The sequence below is a fragment of the Corvus brachyrhynchos genome, unplaced genomic scaffold (assembly GCF_000691975.1).
Source record: "Corvus brachyrhynchos isolate BGI_N302 unplaced genomic scaffold, ASM69197v1 scaffold454, whole genome shotgun sequence".
Classification (NCBI taxonomy): Eukaryota; Metazoa; Chordata; class Aves; order Passeriformes; family Corvidae; genus Corvus; species Corvus brachyrhynchos.
This window is the reverse complement of record NW_008237525.1, coordinates 592,554-606,821: the sequence shown is the minus strand read 5'-3', so window position 1 is coordinate 606,821 and position 14,268 is coordinate 592,554. Positions and strand designations below refer to the sequence as shown.

At 53.1% G+C, this 14,268-nt stretch overlaps 2 protein-coding genes across 5 annotated transcripts in view; one reads left to right on the top strand and one right to left on the bottom strand.

The window, feature by feature from the left end:
- The window catches only part of CTPS1 (CTP synthase 1), a 17,377-nt gene extending 7,412 nt beyond the window's left edge, over positions 1 to 9,965 (top strand). The window contains exons 8-18 of the mRNA XM_008631593.2: positions 139 to 271; positions 1,674 to 1,762; positions 2,654 to 2,748; positions 3,288 to 3,350; positions 4,115 to 4,158; positions 4,899 to 4,995; positions 5,228 to 5,283; positions 5,368 to 5,464; positions 5,749 to 5,893; positions 6,895 to 6,985; positions 8,358 to 9,965. Coding sequence (XP_008629815.1) covers positions 139 to 271; positions 1,674 to 1,762; positions 2,654 to 2,748; positions 3,288 to 3,350; positions 4,115 to 4,158; positions 4,899 to 4,995; positions 5,228 to 5,283; positions 5,368 to 5,464; positions 5,749 to 5,893; positions 6,895 to 6,979 — 904 coding nt within the window. The 3' untranslated portion in view covers positions 6,980 to 6,985; positions 8,358 to 9,965. The remainder of the gene's footprint in view (positions 1 to 138; positions 272 to 1,673; positions 1,763 to 2,653; positions 2,749 to 3,287; positions 3,351 to 4,114; positions 4,159 to 4,898; positions 4,996 to 5,227; positions 5,284 to 5,367; positions 5,465 to 5,748; positions 5,894 to 6,894; positions 6,986 to 8,357) is intronic.
- A 2,087-nt stretch (positions 9,966 to 12,052) lies between these two features.
- SCMH1 (sex comb on midleg homolog 1 (Drosophila)) overlaps positions 12,053 to 14,268 on the bottom strand; it is a 66,904-nt gene continuing 64,688 nt past the window's right edge. For all 4 annotated transcript variants that reach the window (XM_008631592.2, XM_017731562.1, XM_017731561.1 and 1 more), the window contains one exon: positions 12,053 to 14,020. In XM_008631592.2, coding sequence (XP_008629814.1) covers positions 13,895 to 14,020 — 126 coding nt within the window. In that variant the 3' untranslated portion in view covers positions 12,053 to 13,894. The remainder of the gene's footprint in view (positions 14,021 to 14,268) is intronic.

The following is a 14,268-nucleotide window of genomic DNA, read 5'->3' as shown; positions in this document are numbered from 1 at the left end:
CTCTTTCCAAAGATGTCAGCTCTGTTGGACAGACTTAGAAGAGCACAGCTGATTGTTCCTTGAAAAGCTGAACAGAATGTGATTCCCATCCCTCTCCTGTTACTGCTGGAATAACCTGTGTGTTCTGGTGTTCTGTAGGTACGACCGTCTACTTGAAACATGTTCCATTGCACTTGTGGGCAAGTACACCAAGTTTTCTGACTCCTATGCATCTGTCATCAAAGCCCTGGAGCACTCTGCCCTGGCCATCAACCACAAACTTGACATTAAGGTAGGGATGGGTCTGTGTGTGTGTGTGGAAAAAACTCCCTCCATGCTCCTTCCACCTACAGTGCTGCCCATCCTAATTCAGATTTTCACAAACCCATAGGCAGATTCAGCTGGTGAACATCCAAATTGTCCTTGCATCCAAACAGCTGCTTTGATCATACAAGCATCAAAACAGCTGCTACCAGGCCTAAACCAGCTTCAGAGCAAACCAGCCTCTCATGCTGTGATCTGTATGAGGTGTCTGCAATGGATGGACACTCCTCAGTGCTCAGCATTGTGTGCTGTGACAGTGGTAGATGGATTGGAGGAGGGCACTCTGCTTTAATTCCTCTGACAGTTGTTGCAAGTGATCCTTTTTTGGGGTTGTTGCTGTGTATCATAAAACTCAGGTTTTATGATGATCCTGCCTCAGGCTTTATTAAGGTTTTCATGCTGGTTTGGCTGTACAGGTGCTTTTTGGGGTCTTGGTGGTAGCTGGATGCTCTGAAGAGGTGAAATAGATACCTGTTGCCAGAAATTTTATATTCATTTCAATAGACTTCTAAATGTCTAGCAGTTTCATTATGTCAGGGAGTCATGGAAATAGGTGGTTGCTTTTTAACAGTACTGATCTAGGTCTGGGTTACCTTTCAACTTCCAAAATCAGTAGAAGAAAAGACAGGTGAAGTGCAAACCCTGCACATGCATCTGTGGGTAGCCCCTGGCACAGCTGTGTCTGAGTGGCTCAGAAGTGAAGTGAGCTCTGTGAGCCTTGTGCATGGAGATCTTATGCTCAGGAACTAACAGTAGTTAGTTAAAGAACTGATGGGTAGTTTTGCAACCTCCAAAAAACAACCAAAAAAAAGACAAAATGGTTATTTTAAAGGTTTAGCAGCCTGCCAGAACGTCCCGAAGTTCAGAGGTACTGGAATACTGGAGATGAGAAAATGGAAAAATTGCAGGGTTTTTTTCCATTGTCATAACGCCCTTTAATTACAGCAGCCTCATCATATCCTATTTCTTCTTCAGTGCCTCTTGAAGAAGATGTTTATTTGATGAGAGAGTGGTAGGTTTTTTTCTCTCTGTGTGGTGGTTTGTGCCTGCACAGCCCCATGTTCCCACCTTGCTGTGCTACAGGCTGGGGCTCTTGGACTTGGTGTGTGTTACAGCTGAGCTGCAGAGAGGGGAGGATGGAGGAATCATGGGTTCTGTTTGTGCACCAGTAGTAGGGTGGTGAGGAAAGTAGTTTTGTTGGCTAACAGATGGGAAATCAGCCCAGAAATAAACTTAAGTATCCATTAGGAAAAAAATGCAGAGCTATCCAGGAAGAATGATGCTATCCTAATTTAATGAGAATTCGAGATCCTGTACACTCTTGTGGCAATATCTCATCTCATCTCATCCTTTTTTGGATTTCTTCCCAGTACATTGACTCTGCCGACTTGGAGCCAGACACTCTGCAGGAGGAGCCTGTGCGGTACCACGAGGCATGGCAGAAGCTCTGTGGTGCTGAGTAAGTTCTGCTCTGGCCCTTTCCTTGGAGAATGTCTGATAAACCTGCTGCTGCTGCTGGCTTTGGAGTTACGGGCCTCACTGGAGACTGTTTTCTTAGCCACTGTACCAGCACACTCTGACAAGGCCCCCAAACACCTCTCAGGGGGATTTAGGATAAGATGTTAAATGGAGAATTGTTAAAGAAGTGCGGGAGTTGGTGAAAGGGAGCAGAAAGGGGGAAATGATCATGCTGGTGAGGATATGCACACCTGCATGATCAGGTGGAAACAGTGAGAGGAAATCAGAAGAAAGGAAAGGTACTGGTAGAGGCTGTTAAAGCCAGAGTGAGAATGGAAGGTGTGTATGGGGTAACAAGTTCTTTAGAAATAAAATGTGAGAAGGGGAAAAGTGTTAGTATGCAGAGGAGGGCCAAGAGTTAGCACAAAAACAAGAACGAGGGCCTGTTACCCCTCAGGGTGGCAGGATTTGGGTGGGATCAGAAGAAAGAAGCTCCTGCAGAGTTTGGTGTTAGGGCAACCTGACACTGTAGCCAGAGGCTTCCTCAGCGTGGGCCTGGCTGGGTGATGTGTTTGCAAACGTGTTTGGTGCAGGGCATGTGAGTCCCACAGCATGAACCATTTCAATATGGTAACCTGCATTGTATTTGGGATCTTTCTTTGGGAAGGTAAAATTGGCATTTATAAAATATTTCCCTGTAAATTCTGCTTTTTGTGACAGCTCATGTGAAGTCATGTGGAAACTGCTGCAGCCAGGCCTTGCCACGTGGCTACTTGAGAGCCCTTTTCAGGAGAGAGGTCTTGCAAGCCCAAGATTTTATGGCTGGGAGGTGATATGTGGGTATGTGGTTTGGGGGAGCCATGCTGAATGGAATCCTTTCATCCTCATGCAGCGGAGTTCTGGTTCCTGGTGGATTTGGTGTTCGAGGGACAGAAGGCAAAATTCAAGCTATTTCCTGGGCAAGAAAACAGAAAAAACCCTTCTTAGGTGAGAAACATGTTTCATCCATAAGAAGAAAGAAAGCAAAGGAAAGGAGGTTGAGTAACAGCCTAACTGGTCTGCAGCAAGAGCTGCCCTGGTTTTCACTGGTGCCTGGGATGAGCAGTTTTGCAGGCAGTTGGCTGAGGAAGGCAGTGATCTGTGCTCAGCTGAGCTGGGAATGCAGCCTCATCCCTGGTTAGCTCTGAAGTGGTCAGAGTTGGATGGGATGTGCTGACAATGAATCTGTAATGAGGGGATAGCAGTCTGGGAATGTTTCAGAGCAGGCTGTGGTGGTCTTGGCACCAAGAAATATGTGAGTATGAAATGCCTGTGGTGAGAGACTGAACTGGTGTGTGAGCAGAGGGATGGGAAAGGGAGGGAAGTAAAGCTTGTCAGGACTGCAGATCCTTAAATCCCAGTCAAAGATCTGCCTCATCCAGGTTTTCCTCTGACTCAGGATACTCTCTGAAGGTGTGTGTGCTTTGCACCATGGGCTCAGAGGTCCTTGTCCTGACCTGATCCGTGTCCTGCCTTTCCTTCCACAGGAGTCTGTTTGGGAATGCAGTTGGCAGTGGTGGAGTTTGCACGCAGTGTCCTTGGTTGGCAAGGTAATTGCACAAAACCCTTCCTGCCTTTTGGTCATTTCTTGGGTTGCTTGAGTAATACCTGTGATTTTACATTTTTTATAGGTAGGTTTAATTTTTCCCCTAGACCTGTAAAAATCCTCATCTCTTTTGCTAATTCAAAGTAAAAATTTCCTTACCATATTTAAATAAAAATCAATGGAGTAAGTCATGCTTATAATGACAGAAAGCTTCCTCTTGCTTAACATGAGGTTCAGCTCCTGAATGAAACACTTTGGTGGCCTACATGTGCTGGGCATCCCAAATTCCCACTGCAGCCAGGGGGAATGAAGCCCAAAAACCACTTCAGCCAGCCAGCAGTTGCAGCTCCTTCAGTGAGTGGAGTTACCTTCTGAGCCCCACTGCTTGAATTGAGCAGGTCCCTGTTAACAGAACTCCCTTCAGAGATTGCTAAATGGAGTTCTCAGCCTGACTCTGACTTTCAGCAGTAGTGAGGGTGAGAAAAAAGGAGTTTCTCAGACCACTCTGCTCCCTTCCCCCTCTGTGCCTTTACTTCTGTATTTGAAGCTGTTGAATGTGGGCTTTTCCTGAACGAGAGTGGGTTGTCCTTTGAAATTGATACCAAACAGTGCTGACAGCCCTGTTCCTGCTGCCTGGGGTGTTCTGTGCCTGGGGGGGTTCAGCACAGCTGGGGATGAGAAGCAGCTGTACCTGGGGCAGGTCCTGTAGGTGATGATGTCATGGTCTGAGAGACTTGATGTTTCTGATTGCTGAACGTTACATTGCAGATGCCAACTCAACAGAGTTTGACCCCAAAACTTCTCATCCAGTGGTGAGTTTATGGTGACTTTCTTGTGATATTCTTACCAGACTTATCTGCACGTCCCTGGGCACAGTTGCCAGGAGAAGCTGCGGCTGCCCCTGAATCCCTGGCAGTGTCCAAGGCCAGGTTGGATGGGGCTTGGAGCAGCCTGGCACAGTGGGAGGTGTCCCTGCCCATGGCAGGGGGTGGAACCGGATGGGCTTTAAAAGGTCCCTTCCAACTCGAACTGTTGTATGATAGCCACAGACAGTCCTGAATTCCTGGGAATGGTTGTGGAAATCTCTGTGTTCCTTGTCCAGGAACATAATGATTGGCTTCTGCTGTAATTTGAAATGCTACTCAAAGTGAGGAGGTTAACAAAAAGCAGCTTATGATGTTGTTTATCTGAGAGTAAGCAATTCTGCTTTGGGGATTTTGTTTCCATAAATTTGCTTGTTTCACATGCAGTTCAGTAAACAGCACAGTATTGGTGGGTGTGATCTGTGTAGACTCTGACTGAGGCCGTTTCCTATGTGAAAGCTTCCTGAATATCCACAAACCTCCCGTATGTTCTGTGCAGGCTGTACCAGAACAGCTTGGCCAGCTAACCTGGTTCTGTTGCTCTGCCTTGTCAAGACAGTGTTCCTTGGGCTGGTTTCCTTGGTTTTTTGCACGAATGTTGGTGGGATTTTTTTCTTTTAACATGTCAGAGTCTGCCTGGAACTATTATTCCTCCCTGATTCCCACTTCCCTCTGAATTCTTTCCACAGGTCATAGACATGCCAGAACATAATCCTGGGCAAATGGGCGGGACAATGAGGCTTGGCAAGAGAAGAACACTCTTCCAAACCAAGAATTCAATCATGAGTAAGGCCCTTCTTCCCTCTTCTGGAAATCTTTCCTGGGAATGGCTTGCATGTATGGTCGGTATGGGGAAGTGAGACCTGGGATTGTTGAAGCATCCTTGAATGGCAGGTGGGGAATGGGGGTTAGGAAATTTGATCCTCTCCAGAAGTGGCAGATTCTGAAGGATGCTGTTCAAATGAATGTGTTAAAAGCTGTGATCACTGCTCTAAGGAACATCTTCCTTCTGGTGCAGGGAAGCTGTATGGAGATCATGATTTCTTGGAAGAGAGACACAGACACAGATTTGAGGTAAAAATGCTCCTGTGGGTATCGAGCTTTCCTGTGTAATCCAGACTCAAGAGATCATGGCTTGTCTTGCTTCTGGTTTTCTAGGTCAATCCAGAGTTGAAAAAGTGTTTTGAAGAGCAAGGTCTGAAGTTTGTGGGGCAGGATGAGGAGGGAGAGCGGATGGAAGTGGTTGAGCTGGAAGGTGAGTCCTTAAGCAGTTGGTTTGTGGATGTGGGATGGACAAGGGAAAGTGTTTGGAGGGTAATGGAGCAAGTTTTTGTGTGGGACCCATTCAGACTGTCTCAGAATGATTCCATCCATAAACTGATGGTAAAAATAGAATCCCATGTCCCTGTCCATTTATGGACAAAAGGCATGGAAATGATACTTCCCTGTCATCTCGGCTTCAGCAGAATCGGGATTTCACCTGCAGCTCAGCCACAAGCTTGAGAGACTTGACGTGAATGTTTTGTTTGTTCCTCTCAGAGCATCCTTTCTTCGTTGGTGTTCAGTATCACCCCGAGTTCCTCTCCAGGCCCATCAAGCCATCACCCCCATACTTCGGGCTCCTCCTGGCATCTGCAGGGAGACTCACCCACTACCTACAGAAGGGCTGCAGGCTCTCACCCAGGTGGGTTTAAGACAGACCCCAGTCAGAGCTGCCACAGGCAGTGCTGCTTCCTGCAGGATAACCTGGAGCATCCTCTTGGCACAGAGTTCCTGGGGATAACTTGGTATTGCAGCACCTCTTCTTTCCACTCTTTTTTTGAAAGCTCATGTCTGGTGTGTTGAGGCTGATTGTGGGGCCACAGAGCTGTCCTGCAGAGAGGCCCTGGCTTCAGGGAGAGGAGATCTGCAGCCTTGTGCTGTCAGTCAGGATGTTTGGGGAAACAGGTTGGGCCTGCTCTTTGACATGGCTGGAGACCTCATGGGCTTTTCCCCACATTCCTCACACAAGTCCCACGTACAGGCACGTCCATAAGAAGCTTGTTCCTGCTGCTGGTTTAAAGAACAGGGCCTGGTTGTTGCAGCCTCATATTTTTTTCTGCTGACTTCAGCTTTCTTTGTTTCAGTTTGCAAAGCAAGTGGTGTTTTGGGTGGATTTAATGATGCAGTTACTTGGTGCTGCTGTTCCCCAGTGCCTGCAGTTCTGTTTGGCACTTGGGACTGTGCAGCCAATTACAACAATTTGGTACTGACCTGTTCTCCTCACAGAGAACCTGGAGGGGTTGCTGAGTCCTGGTAGGCACTAAATGAAAACCCGACCAAGTGCAGGGGAGAATTAGCAGTGCCTGTATCAAACCCAGGCAAATGCAATGCCAAAAGGAACGTGTTGGCTTTGTGGGTTGAGCTGCAGTGCAGCTGCACCACAGGATTCCTGTGTCAGTGTTAACATCACAGTGGTCAGGTGGGGTCCAGAAGAGTTTCATGTGTGAGGGACCCTCATTTCAATGCCTCCAAGGGTTGAGGGATATTTTAATTTTCTGCTTTTGCACATTTGAGTTTGAAATGGCTCCTCACAGCAGAGGAGCTGAAGTTTTCCCTGTGCTGCAGCATCCCACATCAGAATTATCAGTCCTTAAAGGACTTGTGCTCCCTAACCCCAAATCTCCAAATCTCTTCCTCCTGCAGGGACACCTACAGCGACCGGAGCGGCAGCAGCTCCCCTGACCTGGAGATAACAGAGCTGAAGTTCCCTTCAGCAAATCACGACTGATTCCTGGTAATGTTTAATGATCTCAACCTCTTCCTTTTGGAAAAAATTCCTTGCCCAGTCTTTGCTCCTGGCATCTGACTTCCACAGTATTTGGTAGGAAGCTGGCACACCATGAGATGTGCTGGTGCTCATGTGTTCCAGCTGTGCTGAGGGCTGGGTAGTGCCTCTGTCTATGTTACAGCTGGGGGTGGGTGTCCTCTTAGCAAACTGACCCACAATAAAATACAAATACACACCGGTTTGGGGTTAAATTCACATAAAAGCACCAGTGGAGCACAAACTCCTGGAAATGAGGACAGAGCTGAGCAAGGGGTTCCTGGGTTTAGGAAATGCAGTGTTTTGTAGTCCCTCACTACTGTAAAATAATACTTTGGAAGTATCCATTTGTGTCCATCTCCTGGGACAGCAATTCCTGTCAGACCTGGGGCTCGAGCTCTGGTCTGTTAAGGGCTGCAGGTGTTACAGGGATGTGAAAAGTGGATGTACACAGTTCAGGGAAGGAGACACTAAAACCTGGCACTCAGACTGCACCAGGAGAACAGGCAGACTTTAAATCTGAGTTATCCCCCTGTGCAGTAGGTGATCATGGATGTGACTTTCCCTGCTCTGGCTGGTTTGTGTGGGGGTTTTGCAGGAGCTGAGCAGCATCTGTGCACACAGCTCTGGGGTGAGAGCAGGGCTCTGCTGCTGAGTGCCAGGGCACTCAAGAGGTCCAGCCCTTCCCTCCTCCCCCTTCCCTTTGTGTAACAGACACTTCCAGAGTGAACTGCAGAGGGAAAGCAGGGCCAGCCCCAGTGTGTCACAGGAGTGCTCCCCATCCCTGGGCACAGGACTGGGACCAGATGCAGGGATTGCTGGGTGTTGGGCTGTTCCACAGCTGGTGCAACACCAAGAGCTGAAGAATTCTCTCTGTAAATTTTTATCCTAAAGATACTCTGAACCTTGGTCTCACTGACAGTATCCCATGTGCTCCCTAATGTGGCACATCTGGTGGCTTTGAGGCTGTCCCCACATGAGAGAGCTGTGGGGAGGGTGGCAGTGTCCCTGGGGCTTGTCTCAGCCCAGCTCTCCTAGGGCTGCAGCACAGTGTCCCTTTGGCACGGCCATGGCAGTGCTGGGCAGAGCAGGGGCTCGGTCCTGGCTGAGCGCTGCTCGCTCCCCGTGCTCTGGGTGGACGTGGGTGTGTGTGTAAGGAGCACGTGTCCAGGGGAGCCTTTGGTGGTGCCACAGTGCCCTGGAAAGCTGGCAGACACCCCTGAGCTGGGCACAGGCTCTTGCCAGGGCCCACGTGTCAGACTCTGCCTCCAGGGCTGTGCAGTTCCAGCCTCTGGCTCTTCCCTGTGAGTAATTCCTGCTCCTTTTCTCTCTCCCTCTCCAGGTGTGTCCTTGCTGCAGAGAGGAGTCACTGTTAGGTTTTCCAGGTGTTCTTACAGCAATAGCTTCAACACCCTCAGCTTTGGGCTTTCCTAATTTATGGGTTTATAATTTTTGTTCTGAGATCCTGTCCCTTATATCCTCAGCTGTTCTGTCCTTCCTTTATTTTCTATGTAGATCTTGGTTATTTGTGGAGGAAAGTTCACAGAGGCCCCTCCACACTTCCTTCAGTTCCTTCAGTTGCTTGGAGGTCAAAGCAAACTGGGGTGTGGGATTTGATGTGTTGAGGGGAATCCCATGGCACATGTCCTACCCAGTGCAGGGAGTGCTTGGCATCAGGGTGCCTTGGACACTGACAGTGGAGTTCTTTCTCCAGTCTTCCTGCTCCCTCCTCAGTCTTCGCTTACTGGTGAAATTATGGATGGCATGAGATTTTGGGGGCTGGCTCAGCGTCTGAGCTGGGCTGTGCTGCAGAGGAGGCTCTGGGCAGCTTCATGCAGCCTTTTTGGTTTGTTTTTTCTTTTTTTCAGGCAAAAGGGGGAGGGGATGATTTCTGTTTGTTTGGGGTTTTTTTTCAGTAGTATTTACAAATCTTTGGCACTGGTGCTCTTGGTGCATTCATTGTCACAATGAACTTGTAACCAGGAAAATCTTCCTGGAATTGTGTTACTCTGGAACACGCTCAGCTCTGGCTGACATGTCACTGCAGGGATGTGATTAACTGGGATCAGGCTGGGGGGGCAGGAGAGCAAAGCTGCCAGGGAAGCCCTGACCCGAGGGGTCGGTGCGAGCCCTCCCTGTGCCAGCACTCCTGGAGCTGGGAAACTCCGACCCCTTGCATCAAGGGGGAGGTGAGAACAGAGTGAACCACTGAGCCACTTCCACTGCTGCCTTGAACCGTGTCCCTGCCCTGGGACACAGCAGTTCCTGGTGCTTTTTCATGGATTTGAAGTGGAGCCTTTCGTTGCCTTTTTGTCCACGTTGGAGCTGTGTGTCCTGTGCTCCCGCAATTCCCAAGGGCTGTTCCTGAGGGAGGGGCTCGCCCTCCCCTCGGCGTTACCCGGGTTGGGTGGTGGGTGTTGCTGTCCAGCTGTGCAGTGCTGAGGGGGCTGAACTCCTTTGGTTCCCTGCCTGCTGCTGCCATGGAATGCCCTGCGTGGCCCTTGGTGTTTGAGAGGAAAGGAAGAAAAGTGTCTCCGCTGTCTGAGATGTCGCACACTCAGAATCCAGCAGCTCGGTGGAGTTTGGGGAGAGCTGCACGGTCAGACCTGGCTGAGCCATGAAACCAAACCCTGTCCTGTCCCTCCTCAGTGACCTCCTCCCCACCCCCCATGCTTTAGTCCTCAGTTGTTTTAAATATTCCCTGTAAAGCTGCTGTGAGCCTGGAGAGCTTCGAGGATTCCTCGTGTGCCAGTTCCAGCTGTTGTGCAGGAATGATAAAGTTGCAGTGCTCTGCTACTGCCCAGTCCTGCCCTGGCCTGGCTACTCCTGGGGGCAGGGTGAGATCTTCCCTCAGCTGCAGCACAACTGTGTTTTTTTCTCCTGAAATGTTTGTTTTGGCCAAAACTGTGCAACTGACTCGGTCATTAAATGCTCATTTGTAACAAACTGAGTAAGAGCTCTGAGCTCACTCTGTTCTGCCTGCTCGGAGGGAGGGAAAGGACTGGAGCACAAAAGTGCCTGACCTTGAATTAATCCCCTCTAAGCTAGCAAAAACTTGTGAGCTGTATTCACAGTGGGTTTAGATGTGGATCTCCAAAGTCTGAAATTATGGAGCTTCCCTCCAGCAGTGGAGAAACCTGGGCTCAGCCTGAGGAATTAGGCTTCAAGCTACCCCTGGAGGGTTTGTCCCCCACTCTGCCACAGCCTTTCTTGCCCGCTGCAGGCCCAGGCCCATGGCCAGAGCTGTGTCCCTGGGCCATGGGGTGATGTGGGGCTGTCACTCCCACCAATTCTGCTCTCCCCAGAGCAGCCTCAGCCCTGGCTCTGGGTTCAGTAACCAACTCCCTTGGGACAAGTCCTGGGAGAACTGTCACCCAAGGGCACCCTGTGGTTCCTGTCCCCACTCCCCATGAGGAGGTGGAAATGCTGTTCCCCTTTGACTCCTCATCCTCAGCACTGGGGCCAGGCTGTCTCCCCGCTTCTGCTGGGCCCTGGCTCCTCCCAGGGCTCTGCCTTTGCCTCAGCATCTCCCGGTTACAGGGTCCTCAGGGGCGAGCTGGGGTGATGGCACAGCCTCCCCCGACCAGGACTTGGCACCCCCAGGTGCCCAGCCCAGGCAGGACTGGGCTGTTCCCACTGTCCAGCTCCTGGGTTTGTTGGTCCCACGGCAGCCCTGAGCCCACTGGGGCTGGGGCACTCCACCCCAGTGGCATGGGGAGCTCTGTTTTGGTGCCCACCCTGAGTTGCTGCACTTCAGCTCCTGAGCTGGAACAGCAACAGAAATGAGCAGTTAAAGAAGATGCAGCAAAATTTTACAAATAAATTGGGCATCCATGGGGCTTGGTGCAGAGGTTTGGGCATTTGGTGGCTTTGGGACCTCACCAAAGCGCTGCTGTGCCCCAACAGCACAGTCCCAGCCCAAACCATGGGTCCAGCTGCCCCCAGGCTCTGCTGCCAGGGGCCGTGGGCACAGACGCTTCTGCTGCAGGCCCCGAGGAGATGGCGCTGTGGGGGGACGGTGCTGGCACGGTGGAGCCCAAGGACCCTGTGAGCCTGGGCTGGGTCCCTGTGCTGTGACAAGTGGCCCCAGGGGTGAGTCACCTGGGCAGGAGCCCCGGGGCAGCAGAGCTGGGCCTGCAGGAGAGACCTGGGGGCTTCTGCCCCCTCACCTGGGGCTGGACCTCGAGGACCAGCCAAGACTTTCCAGTGCCCACCTCACTGCCCTCCCTGGGGCTGGGTGCCCCTTACCTGCCTTCTCCTGCCACCAGCCCCTGCAGGATGTCACCAGGTGCTCCAGGTGCAGCTCAAGCTGGGACACAAACCCGCGGCTCAGAGCACATGGCGGTGAGACCCATCGCTCCTCACTCATCAGCCCTGTCACGGAGGACCAGCCCTGCTGAGCCCCAGGTGTGGGGCCTGGCCAGGCCCCCTCGGCCTCAGGCCCCTCTGGGTTGCCCATCCCGTGCCAGGAACCCTCTCCCTGTGGGACGGAGCAGCCCCTGGCAGCAGCCAAGACTTTATGTGGGTTTGGGCTCATGGGGGTTTGGGCTCATGGCAGTGGTCTGTGTTGGGGAGCAGTGTGGGGGACTCAGCTCCCACCCCTGTCTGGCTGCAGGGGCTCTTTTCCCACCTCCCTTACCGGCACCAGGGCCCCAGGAAGGGCTCTGAAGGGTGTGGGCAGCGATGGGTTCAGGGGCTCAGCCAGGGGCTGCCCCTGCCCCAACACCCCCCTCAAGCTCCAGACTGGAGCAAGGAATTGCCAAAGCCTCTGTCAGCACCAGGCAGCACTCGAAGGGCAGGCGGGGGTGTCAGCCTGGGGGTGCCACAGGGGCTGGTGGACAGAGGGAGGACACGCTGTGCCTCGCTGGCCTCACGAACCAGTCCCGGGCCATTCCGTGCTGCCACCCTGCGAGTGCCGCTTCGCTTCCCTCAGCCCCGCCCGGGCCCCGCTCTCCCACCCCACTCTCCCACTGCCTGTCCCTGTGCTGCCCCACGGCCGGGGCTCAGCCCGGTGCTGCCATCAGTGCACAAACCGCGGTGAGGAACTTGGTATCCTTTTATTTATAAACAAATCAACGTAAAATAAGTGCAGAGGAAAGCACTGGCTGACCCCGCCGGGGCCTGGCTGCAGCGGGACCGACGCTGGGTCACACCGAGGGGTCCCTGGTCGTGCTGTGAGCGAGGGGCTCCGAGAGCAGCCAGAGCCCCCAGCCCCGGGCCAGCAGCCAGGCTGCGCTATAGGACAAAAAGCCATTTTGCCTTTTTATTACTTTGGAGTTTGGGGTATTTTTTTTTTTGAAACTTTGCCCCTTAGGGGTAAACTTGACTCAGTGCAAGAGCCTGGAGGGTTGGTCACCACAGGGGCCCATCCTGCTGCTGGCCAGGCCCTCGAGGCTGCTGGGGAGGGTGTGAGCTGTGGCTCCGGATGCAGAGGGTGAGCTAAGGACAGGAGAAGGAAGTGCTTGCAGTGGAGATTCCGTCCCAGCCCTTTGGTCACTGCTGTGGGAGTGTGTGTGTGGGGGGGTCCGTGCTGAGGTGCATGTGTGGGCACACACCAGGGACAGCCCGTGCTGGCCCCATCAGCCCTGTCCTGTCAGCCCTGTCCTGTCAGCCAGGCCCCATCAGCCCTGTCCCAGCTCAGGCCAGGCTGGTGCCAGCCATGCTCCAGGGTCCGGGCAGCCCCTGCCCCGAGGTGGCAGCTGCTGCCCAGGGGACACCGTGGTGGCACAGCTGGTGGCTCCACTCCGACACTCCTCGTGCAGCTGCAGAAACATGTCTGGGACCACTGGAACCACTCAAGTGCCATCAAAAATAAATACATTAAACTGCCTGAGACCAACAGGTGCCTCGGGCAGGGCAAAGCCCTCACAGGAATAGCGATGGCGGGACAGGTCACCACCCTGGGATGCTCTGGCCAGACCCAAAACCCTCTCACACACGCTGAGCTGGACAGACCGAAACTCTAGAGGAGCAGGAGGGCCCCTGGGAAGACAAACCTTAGCAGCTCTGGCTAAAAATCACCAAGAGTTGCGAGTTCAACACAGGTAGAAAAATCATCTCATCGTTTGAAACAGACAACTCCTTAGTAAAAAAAAAATTCCAAAATAAAAAAAAGTAAAAAGAAAAAAAGGAGAGAAAGATCAGCCAAGTCCTGCAGCATCCAGGCAGCCTCCGACACCAGCCCAGGGCCATCAGTGCCAGGGGGCACGCCAGGCCCAGCCCTGCTCCTCAGCTCTCCCAGCTCACTCCACGCTCCCACACGGCCTCCCCAGTCTGGAATAAATATGGAGGCCTCCAACCCCGGCCCGGTGTGCCCAGCTGGAGCCAGCTCAGGAGCTGGGGGCAGGCAGAGACAGGTGGATGGGCTCCCCCAGTGCGGAAGACGGGGCGGGGTGGTCCATGCTCTGAGCTCGCTGCGGTGCCACAGAGCTGAAAGCAGGCTGGGGGCACTGAGCCCCTTGAGGCTGGGCAGACTCGTCTGGCCCCCAGCCCAGAGCCACCCCCATGGGCTGTCCCGAGCAGGCATGGCCAGGAGCGCTGAGCCACGGAGAGTGTGAGAGGAGTGGCTGTATGTGCCCAGTCCCCACGGGCACTGCCAGCAGCGCTGCTCCATCCCAGGAAAGCAGGACCGTGAGCCCACGGAGAAGTGTTGGCTGGGCAGCAGGGAGAGACCCCCCACTTCCAACACCCACAGCTCAAGTCTGGTGCAAAGCCCAGCTGCGCCGGGCTCCTCCTGAGCTCCCGTCGGGGCCTGGCCGGGCGTCGGGAGTGTCCGTCTGTGGCGGAAGGGGGTGTGTGCATGCGAACCTGTCGGCAGGTGAGCGCGGGTGGGGACGGCCGGGAGCGGAGCTTCCAGGATCCATCCTGCCAGGAGTCCTCTCAGAACTTGCCTTGCTTTAGCTTGTCGATGTGGTAAGTGAGCTTCAGGGCTGGCCCCAGCTTCAGCCCCATGTACTTCATCATCATGTCACTCCGCAGCAAGAGCAGGGCTTTCCCGTCGATCTCCTGCAGGGAGGGGAATGACAGTGCTTGTGATGGCACCTGGGAGCCCCAGCTCTGCCCGAGCCAGGCCGTGCCCAAAATGCAACAGCAGGGCTGGGTGTGAGAGCCCTGCTCAGCAGCATCCCAGTATGGACACCCCAGTATGGACAGCACAGGCAGCCCTACATCCACCCTGCTGCAGCGCTGGACCCATGTGCGCAATGGGAATTCTGCTGGGTGATCAACCCCCAGGAGCCATTTCCAGAGGGCCA